This window comes from Prinia subflava, chromosome 5 (assembly GCF_021018805.1).
Source record: "Prinia subflava isolate CZ2003 ecotype Zambia chromosome 5, Cam_Psub_1.2, whole genome shotgun sequence".
Taxonomy (NCBI): domain Eukaryota; kingdom Metazoa; phylum Chordata; class Aves; order Passeriformes; family Cisticolidae; genus Prinia; species Prinia subflava.
Window position 1 is genome coordinate 27,903,461 of NC_086251.1, and position 24,429 is coordinate 27,927,889.

At 42.0% G+C, this 24,429-nt stretch overlaps 1 protein-coding gene across 2 annotated transcripts in view; it reads right to left on the minus strand.

Moving 5' to 3' along the window:
* The window catches only part of PAPLN (papilin, proteoglycan like sulfated glycoprotein), a 48,839-nt gene extending 27,114 nt beyond the window's left edge, over positions 1-21,725 (minus strand). The window contains exons 1-3 of one of the 2 annotated variants that reach the window (XM_063398639.1): positions 21,409-21,725; positions 9,371-9,433; positions 1,105-1,220 (exon numbers count right to left, since the gene is read on the minus strand). In XM_063398639.1, coding sequence (XP_063254709.1) covers positions 1,105-1,220; positions 9,371-9,433; positions 21,409-21,417 — 188 coding nt within the window. In that variant the 5' untranslated portion in view covers positions 21,418-21,725. The remainder of the gene's footprint in view (positions 1-1,104; positions 1,221-9,370; positions 9,434-21,408) is intronic. The other variant, XM_063398640.1, reaches the window with a different exon arrangement.
* Positions 21,726-24,429: the final 2,704 nt, after the last annotated feature.

A 24,429-nucleotide genomic window follows, 5' to 3' on the forward strand; every position in this document is an offset into this window, starting at 1 on the left:
CATAATGAGCAGCCTTCAAAAGAAACCTTTCTTTATTCTTTGTGGGAAGCAGCAGCTTCATAACGCTCATTTCTTCTATTACAAAACCTCCTCTCATTTCTCTAAACAGAGAGAGGCTGTTTTTTCCAGGATATCATTGCGAGTCTGGCTTTTTTCCCCCTCCTTTGCTTTGTTTCCATCCACAACAGGATCTCTAAGGTCCATCATTCCCAACAGGTGCAGTACCAGTCATCATTCTCATTAGGATGCAGCTAACCAAGCTGCAAATGAGATGGCACAGCATTAACACTGCTTGAGCCAAATTCACTCTTCTGTTTCTTCTGGGGCAATTTACTGCCCTGGGAATCATAAACCTGAAGAAGCCTCAGCACTGTCACCAACCCTCAGGAGAGAAACCAACTGCTCTGGGCTCCATCTTCCCTCAGGGCTTGCCACACTAGACCTGACTGAGCAGCTGCTACCATGCCAGTCCTCTGATTGAACAGCCTCAGATCTCACAGAGAAACTGCTGTGCTCTATCCAAGGAGCCAAAGCAAGCATGTGTTGAAGAGGGCACTACCCAAAACAGCAGTGACAAGACTGAAACTTTGAGATGAACATCTCAAAGTGGACTCATTCCCCTGGGATCAAACACTAAGTCATTTTTTTCTGGATGTATATTGGAACATAACTGCAGGAGCTCAGTAACGGAAGGGAAGGGAAGGGAAGGGAAGGGAAGGGAAGGGAAGGGAAGGGAAGGGAAGGGAAGGGAAGGGAAGGGAAGGGAAGGGAAGGGAAGGGAAGGGAAGGGAAGGGAAGGGAAGGGAAGGGAAGGGAAGGGAAGGGAAGGGAAGGGAAGGGAAGGGAAGGGAAGGGAAGGGAAGGGAAGGGAAGGGAAGGGAAGGGAAGGGAAGGGAAGGGAAGGGAAGGGAAGGGAAGGGAAGGGAAGGGAAGGGAAGGGAAGGGAAGGGAAGGGAAGGGAAGGGAAGGGAAGGGAAGGGAAGGGAAGGGAAGGGAAGGGAAAGGAAGGGAAGGGAAAGGAAGGGAAAGGAAGGGAAAGGAAGGGAAAGGAAGGGAAAGGAAGGGAAAGGGGAAAGAGAAAGAAAAAGAAAGGCTAGCCCTTACCTTTGGGAATAGCAGCGCCGTTGCCGAAAGCTGACTCCACCACCACAGCTCCGACTGCACTTGCTCCATTCACCCCAGCTCCCCCAGACATCAACCTGCCGCTTCATCCGGCGGCCCTGGAAATACATAAACCCACAGACATAGCAAAAGGACATGGCAACACAGGGAAAAAAAAAAAAGAAAAAGAAGCAGAGATCCTATGTTTTCTCTTGCAAAAAAAGGCTGTCTTGCTGTGCTGTATTCCTAACATGAGAAGTGGCACACAGTGATACATCAGAAAGATCAGGTCTCTACCATCTAGGAATATTAGCTTCGTGAAGCCATATAGCACATCCAGCTTCATGATCTCTCTTAAATGCTACTGTTTGTCTATTCATAGAATCTCAGTACTTTTGAATAATGATCTAAAAGGGGATAACATCTTCATCTCAGTAAGGCAGCAAAGGCAGATCATTACTTCAGGGACTTTGAGCACTGTCACTCCACACCAGATCAATAGAGCCACTTAACCCCAAATCCTTGGCTCTAAGTCCAGTACTTAAGAGAAGGAAAGGAAGCAGAAAGAAAAACTCCAGAACACACTTTTTACTGCAACAGATTTCCATATATGGACCTTCATTCCCCTTACCCGACTGTGTCCAATGATGATATCAAGGTCTGTGCCTTCATTAGCAAAACCCTTATTAATTTTGTATTTAGAAAGTTGGATACTGATATTAAGAGAAACAACCATGATAATAGAGACAAAAATTTACAAGTGTGATGGAACCAATCAAAATACACTGCCTTGGAAATATATGAAATATCATATTTTCAGAAAAAAAAGGCCTTCTCCAGCTGATAGGATCCACATAAAGCAGGACATGTGTGGTTAGTGGGAAGAACAGCAATATCTTAACAAAAAAAGAAAATATTTGCAAGATGGAGTAGGAATAATTCTGCTTGAAAATAGAAGGTAAGTGCAGGGTTATGTCGTGAGTGACACTGTAGAAACAGGGTTTGCAGTGCAGCTGCACATGTAGGTGCAGTTCATACAATTGTACCACTGAGAAGGTAGTGCAGGCCATTTGGCACTGAGATATTTGCTGTAGTGAAGAGTGGGCAGGCAGAGAAAAAAAAGGTAAAAAATTATTGTGATGTGATCTAACTTGCCTCCACACACAAACATCCAAGCCTCTGCTAGAAACAGGAGCTAGTTTAATAAATCATCCAGTGAGTCCAGCTCGGGCAAGATGCATGGGTTAATCCTCCCTTGTCATTTAGACAGGTTTTATAATTTAACACACACACACTCTGCCTTACTGTATCTCCAAGTTATGACTTGTTCCTTTACTTCACCCTCTTTTAAGGAATAATTCCCTGCTGCTGGCAGACCAACAGTCAGAAATATTAGCCAATCATATCTATGCATTTACTACCAAATTACCCACAACTATCTAGCTCCAGAGTCACCCCAAATTATTAACTGTATTTTTCTAATGTGAAACATTTTCTTCCTAGCCCAGCTACTTACTTTTCTTCAGACAAGTCCTGTGCAATTTTTTTCTAATACCTCTGTTTCAGACTAGCTGTGTTTGCCTTTGCCCTGTTCATTCAGTGGCACTGCCCAGGTTACAGCTGCTTCTATATACCTCCTCTTGGCCAAGTCAACATCTCCCTGACCCTGTGCCAAAACCTTCTCCCACTTTTTCACTCCAGATATTCAGCTCACTGTTTGTCTTCTGCATTCTTGTTTGCCTTTCTGGGTATAATCCCAACAACAGTATTTTAGCTTTCAGCAAGGTTTTTTCAGCAGTCTTATTTTCCCAAGTTTTTCTTTCAGACACCTAATTCCTCCCCCTGTAATCTCTCCTCCCTTACCCTCAAAAGAATAAAATATGCCACCACTCTGTTTCTCAGCAGTCTTATTCCTCTGTATCAGCTGACTGATTTAGGAGCAGTATTAGCTCACCCTGGAAACAAGGGACCTTTCAGTCAGCATAAGGGAGAAAGAAACATGTAGATAAAAATCCAAAGGAAGAGCATTTGAAAGTCAGATTACTGGAAGGCAATTAGGATAGAAAACCCTTCCTTGACACACACACACTGCCCTGATAAATATTCCAATATCCCTCCTACAGAACTAGCATTATTTATTCCTTCTATAGAGAGTAAAATCTGCAGGGACTCTTTGTTGTAAGGCTTATGCATCCACAGAGTGCAGGAACAGTCATTTTTCTCAGTATCACTCCATTTATGTACACCTCAAAAGGAGCATCAGACAAAAGAATCCTCCCAAAGCTGTACAGTGTCAGAGGAACATTTTAATAGGGGCCCAACTCCCATATTTGGAAATCTGTGTACAGTCCTCATTACTTCAGTAACTGTACACATGTTTACAGGCAAAGATAAAGCTGCATGTTTATAATAAATAATAAATATATTATTACATAACTGGATAGCAGGACCTTTTTAGATGTTGACAGCCAGTTTCTGTTCCAAAAGCCTCTTTCTGCTCTCTCCAGACACTGGAATGCTTTTATCTTATGTCAGCCAGGACAACTAGATTCCATTCCCTCGGGGATTTCAGAATGAAAAATATACAATCTTCATCACTGTTACAAATTAATTTGGTTCCATTCTTCCTTTCAGCCTGACGTGCATACAAGAATGTAGTTTCTTTATCTGCATAAAGTATATATTTGAATGTTTCAAGAGAAATGAGAAAATGCATACAACCGTCTTCCTTGACTTCTAAAAACTCCCCAAAGAGCAGTCACTTAATGCCCAACTACTCTGTCCAGTTTTACCACCAGGTGAGACAGCAGCAATGCATTCTTTCTGGGGATATTGATACTGCCCATGACCCTGGTGCTGTGGGCTTTCAGTGCTCATTTGCATACAGGCTGCTGTGGTATAGAGGTTTAGAAGGCCAGGGATTTCATTTTTATGAACACTGCATTGCTTTCATCAGTTCCTAGACAGATGAACTGCTGATGTAGTTGCAGCATCTGCTGTTACCAGGCCAACTGTATCTGATATCATCAGCAAGTAAAAAGCTATGCCTCTGAGTCATTAGACCTCCAGACCTCGTCTGCAAAGACAATTCCAGTATGCATCACATGCAAACAAAAGAATTCTGCAAAAGTGTCCTAAATAACTTATTATATGCCATGTAGTGTTTATTTTTGTGTATGAAACATGCACTGGAAGAGAATGAATGGGATTGGACTCAGACAGAAAATGCTGGCACTATGTAGGAACACTTTAAAAGCGGTCCTTGAAAGCTTCCAGTCAGTTTGATGAGATGGATAGGAAACTATGCATGGAAAGAGGGCTGTGCTTCCCAGACAAAGGCATTGCAGGCATGCAGTGATCCACAAAGTTCGTACCACCAACTGTGGACAAGTGATTCAGTGGGAATAATTTCCTAGTGCCTTGTTGCAACTCAAATAATAGCAAATTATCAAAGCAAACATCAATTTACTATACAGTCCCAGGTGAGCAGAGGGGTTCTGCAGTCACACCTCCAAACAACCTACATCCCAGGTCAGTTCTTACCCCTTGCTCATTGGGCACCTTTCAGGACTCAGAGATAGTCACCCTGAATTACTTTGTGATTTTTTTTGGTGCTGCTTTTCCAGACTGACAAGCAGCAACAAAACATCCTGTTACACTACTCCACCAGCTGCTGCTCAAAGCTCTTGGTTACTGATAACCACGCTATGCCTGAGAGGTTTTGTATAAGGACACTGCTCGCTTTTAGCCCAGAAAGTTGCACAGCTCAGGCCTATTGAGATGCAACTGAAGCATCATTTTGGACTCTGAAAGGTTGTACTGTGACTCCTGGGGCTGTTTCACATGCTTACTAGATTCCATTGGGACCGGATACAAACCTCAGCTCCGACAGGAAGAACGTGGTGGGAAACAGAGGCTGACCACAAGGCCCTGTCCAATATCTGAAAACAGATATTGCTCACAATGATAAAATGTGGTGTTACAGTTATGCAGTGTTTCCATGGCTTAAAACTACAGTCAAAATCAGACTCTCTCTTTAACCTTTTTTGGTATTTTTGAAATAACACTGCATCATTTTATTGGATAAATATCTACTTTCTGGTGTATACAGTTTCTAAAATATGGTTAGTGTTAATTTTGACACACCCTGAACTGTACCATCATTTAGGAAACATGTAGGAGAAAAGGGTGAAAACCAAATAGTTTACAAAAGAAAACTATCACCACTATCATTTCTGTAATGGTTTCATTGCCAAAGCCTTGCTAAGTAAGAAGTCTCCAGTGAAAAAATGCAACTTGGTTTACATTGAATGATAAACACTTAGGGAGAAGTTAATTGCTGAGAGAAAAGTTAATAATGGAAAGGGTATTAGAAAGAAAAGTGTCAAGGTGCCCCAAAGGTTGGCTGCTCCCTGTGGGCTGGGGGCCTGTAGAGTGAGGTTCTCCCAGGACAAGACAGCAAGGCAGGGAGCAGCCCCAGCCCTGGGAATTGGGCACCTCCACCTGAAACCAGGCTGGGAGTTGGGAATGCAGGTGGGCCTGGCTCACCAGGGTCCACGGCTGGCCAGGCAGAGTTGTGGAGATCCTCACTTCAGCATCAGGAGGGCAGGGGCCAGCAGTCCCAGGAGGCTGCAAGGGGGTCCTGGGCAGTGGGCTGGGTGTGGAGAGTCCAGTCAGGGCCAGTAAAACCTAGTGGTACCCTCAGGGCCCTAACAAAAACAACCCTCATGGAGTGTATCCTTAGGCCATGTGCTCTTTGGGATATGAACAATTTCCTTCTCCTTTCTATATTCAGAAGAACTACACAGCACTACAGTGATGACCACCAATAATATATTTGCACATAGCTAACCTCTGCATGACATGTGGTATCCAACCCTCAAACTTAATTGAAAGGGAGCTGAAAACATTCAGTATATCTTACATGTTTACAATACAGGTATCTGCTGCTATGCCAATATGCATTTTCAAGATGGCTCCATCTGCAACCAGCTAGGATGTTAGCCAAAAATGCTACCAAAAATGAGCTAATGAATACAAACCACATCAGCAAAGCATTTTTTATAATGCTGTCTTAACCATTGATCTTGGCTCAGACACAGCAGGCTTGCAAAGAGCTTTGAAGGTGAATAATGCCAAGTACCATTTCTATGAATAATGAATAAGCAATCAAAGAACTGTATTTGAGTAAAACTAGAAAAACAAGAATGAAAGTGAACAAGATGGTGACAGCAGGAAACAAAATACAAAGTGCTGCAGTAGAAGTGAGTATCTTATTAAGACAAGCTGCTTTACAAAGATGAAGAAAAAAACCCAGGCTTTGTTAGCTTTAATGACTTGTGGTTTACACTCACTGTGTACATCTCCTTTCATCCCACTCTCACCCTAGCCATGGCTGATTAGCATATCCCCTCTAACAAATCCAGTAAAATCCAGCAGTTCCCCAACACCTTCATTTTCTCAAAACATTTCAGATTGTCCCTACATCACTGAACCCACTCCCTCATGGTTCTCAGCTCTTTTCCATGCTCCCTGTCCAACTCTCTAACACTGCTGGCTGTGCTGCCTCTCTCTGGGCTGTCCCATGCTCCAGCTGGCTCCCTGCACACCGGTGCAGGGATCAGAGGCACAGCAGGGACCAGGTACTTTTCAGAAATGGAAAGGCTTCCAGAAACCCTGGGTGACCTGGAGATGAGGAGGGAATTTAGAGAACTCTAAAAAGATGCAGCCGTTGCTGAGAAGTCAAATTGATTCTTGGAATCCTTGTGGAGGAAATGGAGCACATTCAGAAAACACTACAAAGAGGATGATTGTGAGTAAACTTTATGACCCCAAACTAATTTGGAAAAGTGGACAAAACACACAGTATGAGGTCATCAGAAGTTGTTTATCCAAGGGGCCTAACAGGAACTCAAGGCTGAAATGGATAAACTGTTACATACTAGCAGACAACCCTCTCAGCTAAATCCACTTCAACATGTGATTATTGGAAAGTGGAAAATCTGACACCAGTTTACAAAATGATCCCAGGGGAACCCATGGAACTGTACGTTCACAGAGCGTAAAACTGACGTCAACTGATAAATTAACAGAAGTTATAACAAAGAACAGAGCTAGCAGGCACCTGCATAAATACAGGATATTTGGGAAAAAGTCAATAAAACTTTTAAAGGCAAATCCTTTTAGGAATATTGCAGTTCTTCAATTCACAAACATTTCAACAAAAGTAACCTGCCAGATACAGTCAGATTGGCAAAAAATTTCAAAAAAAAATCCTTCACCTAAAGTTTTGAAGGAAGTTAAGCAGTCAGAAGGTCAGTTCTTCGATGGATGATGAGCAGGTGGCACAAAGACAAAAGCAGGGGTAAAATCTCCATCCACTGCAAGAACTGACATTAGCAGCAGAACTCCATAAGGAATTGGAACGCCTCAACACATTTATTAGTTATGCCAAAACCACAGAAGCCATGAAAGCAGATGATAAGGGTAATACAGGGTAATAAAAGACAACAGAAAACCAGAGGCATACTGCAAAGAACTATGGGAAAACATTACAGCAGAAGTGATTTATCACTAAAATGACAGTGGAGATTTAATGTAGGCAACTTAAGTGACACACAGGGGAAACACAAATCCTATCCCAAACAGGTATTATTTATTAATTAATAATTAATATTAATAAATTATCACATGATAGTTGATATTTAGCTCTCGAGAGCAGGATCTTGGTATTATGGCTTCAAGGAGGCATTGATCAAATTCAGGGAAGATAAAAAGGGACATCTCAAGTTCAAAGGGTTCATAGACTGGAAGTGAATTGGGGGAAATTGTACTTGCCTATCTTTTAACATTTTTTTCTAGATACATGTTTGTGACATAGCTGTCACAAACAGCTTATAGGGCAACACAAACTGGTCCTACCTGATAAAATCATTCTTGTGCATGTTTTCTATCTTTCCCTCCATAGGAATAATAGTAAAATCTCCTCTTTCTCTGTCCTCACAGTAATTTTTATTGTTTCTGTATGACCTTAACTTTGTTGTCCTTGTGCACTTTCTGCCCTTCGTTAAACCTGGTCAAGGCATCTAAAAGTTTATTCAATAGATTAGCACTTTATACAATAACAATGTTGAATTATTCAGAATAAATTAAACCCCAGCATTTCAACCTAGAAATGCAGATCCACATAAAGAAACAGTGTTCAGAGGAAATGTATGACTTGGACAGATCCAGTATGTCAGGCAGACCAAACTTAAGTGATGGCCAAGAAAAACTCCTTTCACTTAGCATGGCTTCAAGAGGAACTATTGATTGCATGCAGGGGGTAGAGTCTAATGCTACAGAGAAATGTCAGCCTTCACAGTCTCAGGGTATTTCAGTCATATCTGTTCCAAAAAAAAAATCACCAAAATCTCCAAACTGGAGATAGGCAGGTGAACAGATGAACTGAATAGAATATATTCCATTTCTGGTTCTTTTAACATACAGTACGATTTTTTATTAGATGTAAGACAGCAAGAACTCATTTAAGCATATTTCCATCTGTAAGACAAAATATGGCAACTAACAAACTCTGCTTGATTTCTGGTCTCTCATCTCTGATCTTCAAAGGTGGCCTAGAAAGCAAAACACTTACTCCAAGTGATAATTGCCTCTTTTCCCCCCAATCTGTTCCTTTACACCTAACAAACATGTGCTGTCTTCCTTTACTAACAACACCACTCTACTCTGCAGGTCATCTTTTATCCTAGATGTCCAGCTCACTAATAAAGTTTAACTTCAAGTCAGGGAAACTTTTCTTAAGCTGCACTTACTTCAGAAAGATCCTGCTTCTCACTCAGAAAGTAACAGGAATCCCAGTTCTTGATTGCTGCATTCTTTTTCTGATAATATCACATTGGCTTAACATAAAGTAACCTCTCCCAGCAAAGCTAAACCACATAGCTAACACTTCTAAGACCAAAGAAAAGAGAAAAATGAACTAACCAAAAATCCATTCTCTTTTTTTAAAGTGATAACTCTCTCTAGCTTTGAAGCAAGAGACAGCAATTACTGCTTTGCAGATAACATCCCTAGAACCAAAGCACTACCAGAATTCTATTATTTAATTGCCATGTTAGACTTTTCATAAGATGTGCCACAATAGGCCTGATGACTTGAACCTATTAGCTCTTTCAGAAATACTTTGTAAAGCACTTGAGTTACAGATGTTGACAGTTCTTAACAGAAATATCTTTTATTTCTTGTAACAGTGTTCATATTTACTTACTGAAAATACAGAAGGTGACATCATTGCTAGCATGAGCAGAAGGAACAAGTTCTTCATCTCTGCCTGTGGGAACAGAAAAATTATTCATCAGGATTGCTTGCTTCTTTGCTGTTTGGTGGAAAAGCTATGAACGACACCATGAAGTGAAAATGGAGGTGGAAGCAAAATCAAGGGGAGAGAAGAAAAGCAGTTTTACCACTAAACTCCCTGGATAGATGAAGGCATCTGCAAAGACTGAAATTACCTTGCACAGAAAGCCAGGATATAATTAGTGAGAGTGAATATTTCCCTGAACTTTCCACTGGTATTATGAGAACACCATCCCCAGGCACAGTGGAGGGTGCATGCTGTTGCACGTCTGCCCTCCCACCCCTTTACATATACATCTGATAAAATACTTGAAGACTGCAATGACTTCAACCAACCCAAGGTAAAAAATTCCACAGTTAGCATTTCTGTACCCTACATTCATCTTGTGTGGTTGTGCTTGTTTAAAATGCAACAATTAATCATGGAGACCTATAGATTCCAGCATGAGTAGTCATATTCCCTCTGCAGAGCTAGAAAGGAGATCAGGTCATGTAGGCTGCTATGGCACCATACAACAGTTCCTAAATTAAAAAAAAGAGGTGTTATGCACATTTGGAACCACAATGCTTTATTAGTACATTCCCTGTTGCTACTTAATCCTTCCTCTTTTGGACTGCAGCCCACAGCAACCACCACTCACCAGAGCTCACAGCTGTGACCAGGGACACTTTAGACACTGCAGACTGACTCTTTCTCATCACCATTTTCTCATGACCTTGTGACCAGTTAAGCACAGGAAAACAAAAACAACCAAACCAAACAAAAACAAAACAAACCAACAAACAAACCACCACCACCACCAACAACAAACCCCACCAAAACAAACAAACAAACACCAAACCAAAAACCCCCACCAGACTAGATATGCCCAGTACAGTTTTATTTAGTTTGAGCTTCTTTCTACCTTGGGAAAGGAAAGGTAAAAGGAGAGATTTTCCTTTCACTGTACACAAAAGCATCAAGGAAGACATGTTTATCTCATCAGTCCTTGTAACAACATCTGTTTCAATATTTAAACTTCATATATAACTCCTTTAGCCTGACCTATTAAATCCAGATAAAATACAAAATGTGTATCACTATTACCAAGGATAAGATTGATATAAAATCACTGTTGCATGAGGCTATGACATCAGAACCAAGAAATAACCAAAATGAAACTTACTTGATCTGGTGTTGGAGTATTCCAGGTTACTTTATGACAAGCAGCCTCATCATAGAGGCTTATGTCCTTCTTATAGTCCTAGGCCTCAACGTACAGATCTTATTACAACTCTCCAAAAATGGATTTTACCATGGATTTTACCACACCAAACATTCACCACGCTGAGAATAAAAAGCTTATTCCTAAATAATTTCTCTTTCAGATGTAAAAGCTACTAAAAAATTCATCTGCACCAAATTCTGTGTGCCAAATAGTAATAAAGCAGGAAACATGAAATGGGGAAAACAAGCACTGATAAACTTCTCTCCCTAAATACTGAGTGCCAATCATAAGATTCATAAGAAAATGAAGATATAGCAGCTTTTTATATGAAAATACATTAATTTTGGTTTAGTCATTCTTAGGAAACTGAAGGAAGACTGCATATCCTCTATCACCCACAGGTGCTACTACTACTCTTCGTATTCAAATCAAGGAGGAAACAGCCTGGAGATCCCCTCCAGGAGAGGTAAAGAATGCTCTCTGTGCTGTAGAGGCCAATGACTAGATTAGGCTGGATCTGTCACAACCCTACCAAGTGTCCTATCCTTTCTCAGGGGAGGCACAGGCAAGAAGAAACCCTTTTGGTACAAGATCTGTGTACACAAACAGCAAAGTTCTCCTCAATGACCTTATAATGTGCCCACAGCACTAGGAAAAGGCACTGTGAGAGCAGCAGCTTCTTTGGGTGGTGTTGGTATCAGAGATAAATATTTGAGATCAGCTCCTATTCCTTCTACCAGAAGGAAAAAAACCCCATCTCTTCCCTAGCACTCCTCTCTCACATATTCCATTTCCAGCCACCTTCCAGGTCCACAGATATAGTCTTGAAAACCAAATCCTTGTTCTGCTGCTAATGAACTGTCTGCTCAGCTCTTTCTACTGCCTGAGCCAAGAGGCAGACAGGGAGCTGGGACCAAACCACACAAGGCTCCTGGAGAAGATGTTAGAGGAGCAGGTCACCAGGGCTAGCAGTGCTCCCATTCCCCAGGTAGTTTGTATTGTGGATGTTTTTAGCCAGACAGGAGACAAAGATTCTCTGAGGACACATCTAGAGTCAGAATCCAATGTATGGGGCAACCCTGTGGACCAAAGCAGCAAGAGGTTACAGCCCTGGTGCTTGTTTGTACTTTTGTGCCATTGCACTTGAATGGAAATTGCTATCAGATGTGCCAAATTTAGCATTAAAATGTTTAGACCATCCAGCCCTATTAAACCAGTCAAGAGATTCCAAGAAGGATCTGCAGAAGGAAGAACAGAGCCGTCTGTATCCTATAAATTTTCCCACTGGAAAACAAATCTTGTATTTGATTACTGAGCATCAAGAAACTTGTTATTTTAAAAGCTTCCTCAGTTGTAGAATTCAGCATTGATTCCTTTCACCTTAGTTTCAACCACAACAGATGGCTGAACTTTCTTTAAGATTTCAGACATATTGAAGAATCTGTCTGAAACCTTAAAAAAAGGGTCAAGTTGTGTTTCTGGATTTAATGGCCTTTTAACTCTTTGCAGTACCTGGGGTACAGCAGGATATGTTTATTCTGCTGGTTTGCCAATCTTCTCACTGCAGGCTGGGTATGTTGGTATGTGGGGGAAGGAATGAAAAAGACAGAGTTTTGCAGTTCTTTCACTTGCAGCAACAGCAGCTGCTGCTCCCTGAGCCTCCTGCCCTTCTCCAGTTTTCTTCAACCCTCCCCAGCTCCCTTTCCCCACTGTGTGCTAGAACAGCATCTCCACCCCTCCTCCACCCAGAAACAGCAGCAGAGCCTGAAGGGAAATGGTGACTTTATGCTCAAGCTATGGAACAGCTGCTGGAAAGCTCACAGGGAGGAATTCCTGCCATAGTGCTAAAATATGAAATTATCTCAGGGAGAGGGTTTATGAGATCACAACAAGAAAGGAACAACCAGAGTCCTTAACCAGAAACAGAAGTGTGCCCAGCTAAAACCTCTGTCCAAACACCAGAAGAGATTCAAATTGTCTAGGCAGTCACTGCTGGCATTCACTGCTCAGGTGAGATGAATAAAAGGCTTGAAGTGGGGAGCGGTTCCAGCCACCTGTGAGCTTGGTCAAAACAAATCAGCTTCAGAGTTCAGCTCTGGATTGTTTTCTATAGGAGATGCTGACCCAAGCTTCTCCAAACACTGGAGAAATTCTAACTGGGATCTAACTTTAACAGCTCAGAACCTTCTATTCCAAAACAGGAGGGTGAGAGGACCACTGGGGAGATGGCTGGAATTCCCTAACTGAATAAAACACAAGAGCTCCACTACTACTGGAAACTGGGATAAGCACCCTTATTTCAGGGCTTAGCACTGAACCCACTTAGGAAAGAAGCTTTTGCCTTTACAAACAGAAGTTCTACAAAAGACAGATGGACAGACATGGAGATTTCTCTATAGTGGAGCCAGCAGTGAGCTGCTGTAAAAATATTTTATTTAGTTAGAAACGCTTATCCAGGGGCAGGCAGGCTTAGCAAGATCAGTCAAATCTTTCTGAAGACCAGGAGTATGTTTTAGAATCAAGGACAGTTTTAGTGACTCCTATATTTATGTGTGTAAATCCTGCCTTCCAATGCAGAAATAAAATTGCTTACTTGGCCTCTTTTTCAAACAACCTGTTAACATCCATGTTCCTGGGGAAACGAGACCTACATTGCCCGTATATATTTATGGAAAAATAACTTTGAATCTGTGGTCTAATTTCAGGGTCTCAAAGGCAATAGTTACATTTTGAGGGAGGAGATACTGGACCAGGATGAAGAGATGTGTTGAACTTTTAATCTATTTAGATGATGACCTTTTCAACAGGAAGGAAATCCAAACTTAAAAGTAATGTTATGAATAACTTAGCCTTGTGTAAGCAAGAACTTAAGATGTTTAGGCACTAAAGAATCAGATCACAAAGTCAGAATAAAACAAGTCTCATGACTTCCATTGCTCACACATTTATCAGGTTTTCTCTATTCTTTTTGAAAATAATTGGGCAGCCAGTGTTATTCTCTGTTTAGCACATAAGACAGCCCAGCCTTCTTTGGCCATTCTAAATCATCTTTGACCAAGGATGGATATCACGTGTGTAGGTCAGAGATTGTTCTAGGAGTGGTTCATAGGCAGAAGGCAAAAGGACCCCTTCAGGGTTCCCAGTTGTGTAATCCAGATGAAATTTCGCTGGACATGCAGGGTAGTGGCAAAACCATTCAGCATTACTGACTTTGGCAGGTCCTTACAAGTAATTTCACCTCCCTTTTGGGAATTTGAATTACCCGGCACGGATCCATCATTCCCTTTGAAGTAACCCTGACAGAAGCTGCCTTTGCATGCACAGCTTGAGATACAGGTTGGCCACCCCGGCAACAAATATTTGCCTGCTGCAAGATCAACAGAAATGGCTTGTTGTAAAGTTTAGCACATCCAGCACTAAAGCAGACGCTGCCACAGGGATCCCACTACTCACACCTTTTCAGAAATTCCTTCCCTTTCCTCCACTCACTCCTCTTTAACACGTCAGATCTCACTTTGATGTTATATTTTTAGAAGTTTGGTTGAAGGAGGTGGGAAGCCAGAATAGGCAACATATTATCATCTTGTTATTCCCCGACATAAATTTTTTGAGTCATTGACTGAGAGCAAAGTCTTTGAGCTTTTAGATTCACTACTTTTTCTAAAGACATTATTCTCTGCTTTGCTCTAAAAACCATCCAGCATATCTTTGTTCCCATTTGCTTTTGTTTGCCTTGACAACTGAGAAGCACCTTTTAAGTTTTTGCCAGAAGCATTAAAAAGGAAAAACATACACACAGAGAAAGAAGGTGGGGGAGACAAAGGAGCTCCAATCGAACAGGGATCAAGGATAAGGAAAAACCTCCCTTTGCTTAGGATGTGAGCTGAGTGAGGAGAGCACAAGGACCCTGCCACACAGCCTAGAGGAACCAGGAGACAAATCATCACTTTAGGCAGATGATATCACATTCAAGATTCTTCTTAATCTGTTTTCTTCCCCAAACACAGTAAATCATCCATTGACCATTCATTCAATTAACCACTTTCATGAAGAGCTGTTTGTGTACAAAGCAAGGGGTAAATGTTTATAAATGAGTTCAAACACAGGACTGGCTAAAAGAGCATAATGGGAAAGGAGAGAAAACAAAGAATACACAACTTGTCTGAGCAGAAGTTTTATGGTGGTGTCTTTACCATTGGTATCCAGATTTAATAATTCATTCTAAATATATATTAGAAGTTGAAGAATCCTCATCAAGAAAGTAATCCCACTGAGATATATTTCCAGCCATGTTATGCATATTATGAAAGACAAACTTTCAGCTAGAATATCTTTAAAATTCACCTTGTTAAATGAAAAAAAAAAAAAAAAAGTTAGAAAGCCTTACTAGCAAGCACAGCAGCAGAGCACCAGCTGGCTGGAGAACTGAGTAGGGATAACACAGAAGCATCTTTGAGCCTGCTCTATCAATGGTTTTCAAATCAGCCTTCAGGCTGATTCCTAACATGAATCTGCACCGGGCCATCACTTCATGTGGCTGACACAGACTGACTATTTTTTACAGAGCACTTCTACAGGAAAGGAAAGTTCAGCAACACCTGGGGAAGCCACAGCAGCCTCTGAATACTGAAATCACACAAAACAGTAGCTGAAAAGTCATCAGGCTCAAGAGCAAGATCAACACACAGAGATTCTAGTAAGACCCCACACCATACCCTATCAGTGGGTGGGGAAGATGCAGACCTGCCTTGTTCTCGCTCTCCAAAATCCACAATGATGTATCTCAGACTTAGGTCAGTGAAGCAGCATCTCCCAAGCAAATGTAATCACTATGCCAGCCCTTTGCAGGAGCTAATACAATATTTCATGAGGGCAATTTTCTGTCTACCTATTATTACCAGCTCAGATTCAATTTTATGCAACTAGCCTCCCACTATTAGGTTTGCAGCAAGAGATTTATTATAAGGAGTAAAGATAGGATTCTGCCTTCTATTTTGGTAGTCTCACTGTGCTTAGCTGTTAATTAAATCTGGGAGCATGTAGGGATAACGTCAAGCACACAGACTGATTTAGACACTGCTAAAAGAAGCCACACACTGCCTATGGAAAATATATGACAAGGATATAATACCCTAAACATTAGCATAATTGAAGAGGAATGGCTAACTGTCTTTTACATTTACTATGGTCCTGTCACAGTTGAAGTTTCATTTCTGTAAGTTATTTAGCCTGACCTGAAATATCACCTGACAGTGAGCACTGCTGCTTTCTATAAATATTAGAATGGATTGGGTTGGAAGGGACCTTAAAGATCAGTTAGTTCAACCCCCCTGCCATGGGCAGGGACACCTCCACTAGAACAGGTTGTTCAAAGCCCCATCTGACCTGGCCTTGAGCACTTCCAGGGATGGGGCATCCCCAGTTTTTCTGGGCAACCTGTTTAGTGCCTTACCACTTTCTAAGTAAAGAATTTCCTCCTAATATCTACTCTAAATCTCCCCTCTTTTAGTTTAGAACCATTGCTCCTTGTGCTATCACTACCAATGCTGACATAAAAAGTCACTCACCATCTTTTTTTTTTACGTCCCCTTTAAATACCAGAAGGTAGGATAAAGTTGTCTCTGGAGCCTTCTCTTCTTCAGGCTGAACAACCCCAGCTCTCTCAGCCTTTCTTCATAGAAGAGATGCTCCAGACCACTGGACATCTTGTGGCCTCCTCTGGGCTCACTCCAGCAGCTCCCTGTCTTTGTTATGCTGAGGATCCCAGGCCTGGACACATTATTCCAGGTGGGGTCTCACAAGGGCAGAAGAGGAGAACCCCCTCCCCTCCCCTGCTGGCTGTGCTGCTTTGGATGTAGCCCAGGGTGAGGCTGGTTTTCTGGGCTGTGAGCGCCTACTGACTGCTCATATCCAGCTTTTCATCCACGAGAACTGCCAAGTTCTTCAAATGGGACCACATCAAAAGCCTTGCAGAATTCTAGGTAGATGACATCAGCCGGTCTTCCCTTGTCAACCACTGCAGTCACTCCACCACCACAGAAGGGCACCAGGTTGGGCAGGCAGAATTTGATCTTTAGTGAAGCCATGCTGGCCTGTATTGCATCACATCTAAGTCTTGCATACCTCCACACTTCTTTCAGGAGGATCTGCTCCACAATCTTCCCAGGCACAGAGGGGAGGCTCATGAGTGTTTGGTTCCCTGGACCTTCCTTTATTCTCTTTTTAAACAGGAAAAATGTTTCCCTTTTTCCAGTCACTCGGGAGTTTGCCAGACTGCCATGACTTTTCAAATATCATGGAGAGTGGCTTGACAACCACACCAGTCAGTTCCCTCAGCACCACGGGATGCATCTCATCAGGCCCCACAGACTTGTGCCTATTCAGTTGCCACAGGTGGTCTCAAACCTGCTCTTCACAGACTGTGGGAGGGACTTCACTCCCCAGCCACCACCTGAGCATGTTACCCAGCTGAGACTAATCTCTTACAATTCAAATTTTTGAGAATTCTTTAGGAAAATAAAGGAATTTCATGCTAGAAGACGGTTTCAAATTTATTTCTCTCCATTCCATCCTAAATATAAACACAGAAATTTTGGTGCTATGCAATAGTTTAAAAATTAAAAATGAAAAACAAGTGTTATTTCAATGCAAGATTTTAAAACCATGAAAAATTTTCTCTGCCTGTCTTGGCAAGATTCACATCTCTGTTCACTGAGAGGATGTTAGCACTACATTCAACATGTATGCTTGTAGGATATATGCACAGGGAACACCTGTAAAATCTTGAAATAAAATTGCTTGGGAACTAATAATAGACAGGAAAACGTGAAAATCTCATGTGGGTTTTGATTGCTGCTGCCTCTGCATTGTTTCTTGAAGCCAAGATAGTTTTTTTCATTTAAAGTTAACTCATATATATATATATATATATAAATATATAAAAACATGTCAAACACACCACACTTGTATGGGTACATCTCTTCCCCAAGGAATCACCCCCACAGACTGTGATGCAGACACACCTTCAGTGGTATGAGGCAGAAATTCCCCCAGAGAAATCTGTGGGCTTGCACATTACTGTGCAAGAGAAAGATGAGTAACATGAGGTGAACTGAAAGAAACCAAAATGGAACAAAATCACAACCTAAATGAGAACTTTAGATTAACAAACTTAGGAGGGAAAATATGTGCTCATGGAATTGGGGCTGCTGTCTCTGAGAATACTGGCCCTAGCATCTTTCATCTGTCACTAAAAATTAGCTTCATAAAAAATGATCTTAGGAGGGTGCGATCACACTGCAGTGCCTGGAGAGCTCTCAAAGGAAGCACATGCTCAACGGTGTGATCACAGCAAAATGACAACAGTGTGATCTAAAAATAAATTGGTTCTTTGCTCTGAAGCTGGTTTCTTCCACAGATGCCCAAACCAGAGCCTCCAATTACTGCCTTAAGGGCTAGGCAGAGAAAGAAACAGTCTGTGGATGGCACTTGTTTCCTGTGCATTATGTCTGCATGTCAGGAAGGTGAGCTGGTTACTGTGTGAGAAAGCATAAACAAATGATTTGATCATAGGCTATGCATATGAGCAGACACCCACCCAAGTATTTTATTATAGAAGTCCATTCCCAAACATCTAACAACCCTTATTATACATTGTCCAAGACAAGACTGGACCACAACAAATCACAGTTCAGATCCAGGAGTGCTAAAAATGAGCCTGTGAAGCTGTATCCAGCAGAGCATCATTTTAAGAGAAAGAAGTCCTTTCAACAAGTCCATCATACAGTGGGCATAATTGCAAATGACCGTCCTGCATCCCAGCAATCATCTGTCCCTGCCTGGGCTCAGGAGCCGTGCCAGGTTCACTGCGGGGCTCACAGCACTTCTGTATGGCCCTTCCCACAGACCCGAGTGCAAAGCAGCCTGTTTCCTCTGGTGCTCACTGAGCATCAATGAGCCACTGAGGAAACAATTCCCCCTTCATTCAGCTGGTGATGACCCCGCAATGCTAATCGTGAGTACTACTGTAATTATATCCTGTATGTTCTAGGTGCTATTCTCATACAAAACAGAGCTCCCATCCTCTTACAAAAAATCAAAACAACAACAACAAAAAAATCTATTTGTTTGCTGTGTACTATAAATCACTAGGTACATACATGAACAAACAAAATGGTTAACATTTTATTAACACTTAAGGTGCCCACTGAACAAAGAGAAAGCCTTCTGGTAGCCTAAACTCTACATGTTCTGAGGCACAGAACAGTATTTTGCCTTATTTACATTACATTCAGAAGAAGGGGTCCACAATCAAGATCAGAGGTTTGTTTGGTTGATTTGATGTTGTTGTGGTTGTGTGGGGGGGTTTTGTTTGTTTATGGGGGTTTTTGTTGTTGTTGTTTTTTCTCTCAGGTTTCCTATTTTAACAGAACAAAAAGAATAAACTTTGCACCTTGACTCTAAAGGTGCTATCAAGAAACCCACTTGCAACAAAGTAGTTGCTTTCCTGTTTCCTCAACCGTTTCAGCAAGTCTGGACACGGCCATTCACTTCGACTCCAAAAGAATCTTGGTGCCTACTTTGAGAGACAATTAATCCCTGAAGCATCTGGATCGGGTGAGCTCTAGCTGCATTCTCCTTTACTAAACTGGTAAGCAGCTGGATCTGAGAGAGCCCATCCCAAAGCCCAAGGGAAGTGATCTGCATCAGAAGTTACTGCACTTACTGAACAGCAACATTTGAGATCATCCATTCTCTAAGCTCTTAACACAGTGGTGGCTACTTTCCCTTAAAATTGAAACAGTTTTGGGTTTTGCCTAATGTTCTTTTCAACATAAATACATATAGAGACCAGCAAACAGAGCTCTACATCCCTGCTTGAAAATCACCTCCAATCATTCATCACACACCTATCAAATGCTACATTCAGAATGGAGTGAACTATCAAACAGATTTGGAACAGGCAATTGATACAAAGGAACTATCCCATCCCCAGCATTTTTGTGATGCCATCAAGCACTTAAACTCATGGAGAAAAATATTTCAACATCAAACACCTTTAAGGTGTCAGGTATTATATATTTTATATATATATAAAACATATACACATACATATATATATATGCATACACACACACATATATATAAAACATATACATATACATACATACATACATATATATATATAAAATATTCTTACACACTTCACAGAGTATAAGAACCTGAAAATAGGCCCAAAACAGAAGTCTCAATTAACTCACACTGGTCAGAAAAAAAGCACAAAACTTCCAGAGATAGCAAATCTGCTCTGTTTCAATTTTTTTGCCTTTTATCCATCAATTAATTCACTGACATGAACAAACACTAGTTTAAGTTAGTGCCATAGCAAGGACACGTGACTTTGTCCACCCTTGCCCCTCATCACAAACACCTCCCTTTGCTCCCTGTAAGAGCAGAGCATTTGTCCCCGAGCGAGGCTGTCCCATGCACACACGGCTGTAGCACCTCGGCTCATCCTCAGGCTGCAGCTCAGCAAGAACAGCTTCTCATGGCTGCTCTGTCTGCAGGGACTGCCAAGGCTCTGGCATTAAAGTGCATGGTACATCTCTGAGAGGCCAGGATAAAAACATATAAACTGCAAACCAGTTTACAAAGGAGCTGTTGAAGGGCCTCATAAGTACAATGTAAAAAGGGTAAGCGTGTGTTTGTGTAGACATTTTCCAAAGTAACAAACGAAGGTGTTTACAAACTCACTTTGAGGTCTCTACAGGCAGGCCTAAAGAAACACACCATCCCAGTAAACTCCTGTACTAATACTAGTTATTCCTAGTCCCAGGGACTCCATTCAAAGCTAACACTACCTTCACCAAAGCTCCAAAACTCAGTTTCAAATCACCTGCTCCTGTACTTCCACCTGACCCCACACCCACAAGGAGCACCCGGTGCACCAGGCAGATCCCCTGCCCTCCCACATCGCCTCCAGACCATCACCTCCTCCGTGCCAGGACAGGTCCCTGGATCCCTGGAGATGCTGCCTTGGCCTGCCTCACACCTCAGACTCCCTCAGGGATGGGAGACCCGGTTCCGAAAATCTCCCCTTCCACAGACAGGTGGCTCTGACGCCATCCTTGTGCCGGGCCTCCCTCCCAGCTCCCCTCACGCAGCTGGAGGCAGCTCGGCAGTGATGCGGGGCCACAGCCTCCCCTCAGCGCCTGCTGGCACTGAGGGGACCGTGCCTCTCCGGGCCATGGTCAGTGATAGCCGTAGCACCCAGACAGGCTTTTATCCCGCCGAAACGCCGTTCCTGCAGTCAACAGCCCCGCTGCCTTTGCCTGGCACCCTGTGTGCCAAGGGAGCACAAGTGTGCCAAGTGTGTGTGACCCCATCCTGCCCCACAGGCTCCCTCCCGGGCGCTCCCCGCTCCTCCCGGCCGCAGCACCGGGAACAGCCCCTGCGGACACGTGGAGTCCCGCTGGGATTAACTGCGTGTCAAAGGTGCACATGTTCGCCAAACCCATGGAGCATCGTCTTCCCTCCCTTCTGAGAAATGAAATTTTGCAATCATAAGGACTCTGGTCTCTCCTCTCCCCTCTATTCTTTTAACTGAAAGGAAAGGTAAGAAGGTGGGAAATGAAAAAATACTTTAAAGAGCATGAACAGCACTGAAAAGACTAGTTAATAGAGAATAGATATCCAGGTAGAGGGATCAGGAGACAGCCCAGAACACAAAGCCAACTCCTACCTTCTGCATGTGCCAGTGACAGGTGAGCACAAAAGTTGGAGACACTCTGCAGTCAAGCTCCAGAACCCACTTTCCAAACGTTCTTGTTGAAACAGTGGCACTTCAGCTCTCTTCTCTCCTGCTTCTGTTTGGTTACTAATCCTTACTGCACAGGAAAAGCAGAGTTGTGTTTCATTTAACCCCTTCAGGCTCTCAGTGTCTTCACGAGAGTTTTCACTTTTGCTTTGGAAAGCCAGCGCTGTAAGCATGCACACAGGCACGCCTGCCTTGGAATTGTTTCTAGCTTCTGTAGTCTGTGTGTGATCACACACATGAGCTCTAAACTGTGCCTAAAGTTGTTGCAGGGGTGGAGCCCTTTGTAACTTGTTTTATTTTAGCTGTAGGCATTATATCAAAAGAGAGACAGCTATCCACAGATCCCTTCAGTATTCATTTTCATTAAGTTCTTAACTCTAAAAAAAACCCCAACTTTACATTTATTTTAAAACTACAGCCTGAATCGCAGTTCACAAATAAGCTTTTGACAAAAGAAACTTTGATCTTAAATACAATTCACTTTCGTAACTAGATTTGGACCTAGGCAAAGTTAGGCAGACCCCTAAAGTCTGAAAATACTAGCAATTTGGTTACAGACCTGAATTTAACCAAAGGCAATGGCAGCATAGGTTTTTCTATTTTTTTCTTCTAATAAATGCCGTGCAATTCAGAAACCCCCTGAAAACTCCCGTGAAGGAACAATTTATCAACATAAAAACTTTTAAAGGAAAAGGAATCTAGTTGGATGCATTACAAGGAAAAACTTGTGGTTTTAATCATGTGGATACTAGAGAAAACATTGCATAACAACTTATGTGTTGCTGTTGTTTTATTTTGCAAACAGATACCCCCCCCCCCCATTGATTTTGTCATCTGCTTAGTATAAAACAAATAAATAATGACATACAGAGACCACAAATCTAGAAAAATATATTCTGGTCCAGCAATTATAACAGCTACCAGCATCTCAACCCTATTTAATAGTATGACTGAGGTTTCCTAGATTATGAGAATAGCTTTAAAGTTTTGAACTTTAAAACTCAAGTTTTAAACTTAAAGTTTGGGTTGGTCTTTTATGTTTTGCCTTCCAGTTTTAGAGTTGTTTTTAATCAGTAGCTCATTTGTAAGCATAAGAGAGAGAACCTTGCTTTCCAAAGGAAAGATGAAGCTTCTACCTTCAGGTAACTCCACATGTTGGATCTTCCATGGAAGACATCGAGATGTGCACTGAAATCTCCAGAACTGGTATCACTACTGTCTTCTTGTCCATGCTGCTGCTTTAGATAATCAAAAGGGACAATATCCTTGCCAAGGGTTGACAAGCCTGGATAGGCACAGCTCCAAATGGAAGTTTCTTGCAGGCTCATAAAGGCATGAGACACAGAAGCAATCTTATTCCAGGGATACAGCTCTCTTCATCCCGGCTGTTCAATCCCTGCCTAGCAGCTAGCCATGAAAGGTACACAGTACTCAAATCCTACCATTACTCATCCCACAGGGGACAGAGTTCAAGTAAAAGTCACATCTTTTCCACATGCAAAAGCAATTCGGTACTTTCCTGTCAAAGCTAACTCTGCCACAATAAACAAGGGTAAATCCTAACAGGAAACCCAACACAAAATGGCAACACCTCCACCAAGCAGCAGGGGAACCACAAGATATTGAAAAATACACCCTAAGGGTAGTGCAGGAGCATGGCTACCCATGTTATCCTTGTCAGGAGAAACAAAAATTGGACATTATTAATGCCTAATTAACAATATAGAAATTATTGTCCTGCCTCTTTAGATTCAGATTTTCTTTCAAGAAAAATAATTTTGGGCTTTGGGCAAAGCTGTGATCCCTCCTTTTGCATCAAAAAGTGGTTACATGGCATGTGAGCATGTGCTTTTTGTTTTTCCACCTGTACTCTCAATTAGCCACTGGCTAATGCCATCCTTCTAGTATCATCTTATATCCTAAGCTTCATAGTATTTGGTCAAACCAGCACCTGAACCCCTGGCCTTCTACGAATAAACCAAACTTTCAGAGCAGTTTAAAGCTTTTAGCCCATTGGCAAGAAAAAGCTTGAAATCCAGTCCCAAAGGTTCAAAAAGTAAAAGGCAAAACTCCCCACAACTTCAGATGAATTTATAAATACCCAGCCTCTCATGGCAATGGGACCCTCAATTAATGTTGGGGTTTTTTTAATGCTAAGCTTAATAATGTTGTTGTAGTTCTTGTGTTCTTGTTGATAAACTACAAGGGAGTACAGAGACAGGGAAAATGTGACTGCTCACATTGGAATCTAGCCAGGATACATCCAAAAAACAGCTGTGCCTACTGCATTAAAGCAGATACTGTGTAAACACATCTGGATTAATTTTAACCCCATACAGACTTAATAGATGAGCTCCTGATATGCTGAGATAAAAAAAGAAGTGACTACTTTAACCACAAGTAAGCAACATGAAACATCAATTAGATTTCTATTAAAACAAAAGAAAAGAATAATCTGTTCATACTTCCTGGTTCCAGCAGAGATGTGACAAAATCAGAAGCTGTTAGTGTAGGATTTGAGCTCGAGGCCAGTGCTTACCTAGAAAAAGGCAATGCAAATAAGAAGTAAACCTTTGCCCTGTGGTTTCACAGAAAGTTTTGCATATGTACCTTTCCTCTGAGAGAAAGGACATGATACTTGTGTTGAAATTGTTTTCACCATTTACCCTTTAGTGAAAACAAGATAATCCACTGATTCAAGACCATTCTCATCTCTTGGTAAGACACTGATGGGTGACTATGGAATGAACACAGCAGGACTATAGGCATTTGCCTCTTCCCACTAGGTCTGTTGAGTGGCTAGCCTGGCATCTGTGTGTCCCTGATAAGGTCAAGAAGAAACAGCTGAGATGAATGCATGGTGAATGGATACTGCTGAACATGATATCCTTTCTGGCCTGATCACTGAAGTGCTTTTGGCAAGGAGCAACCTCCACTGGAGCTGTG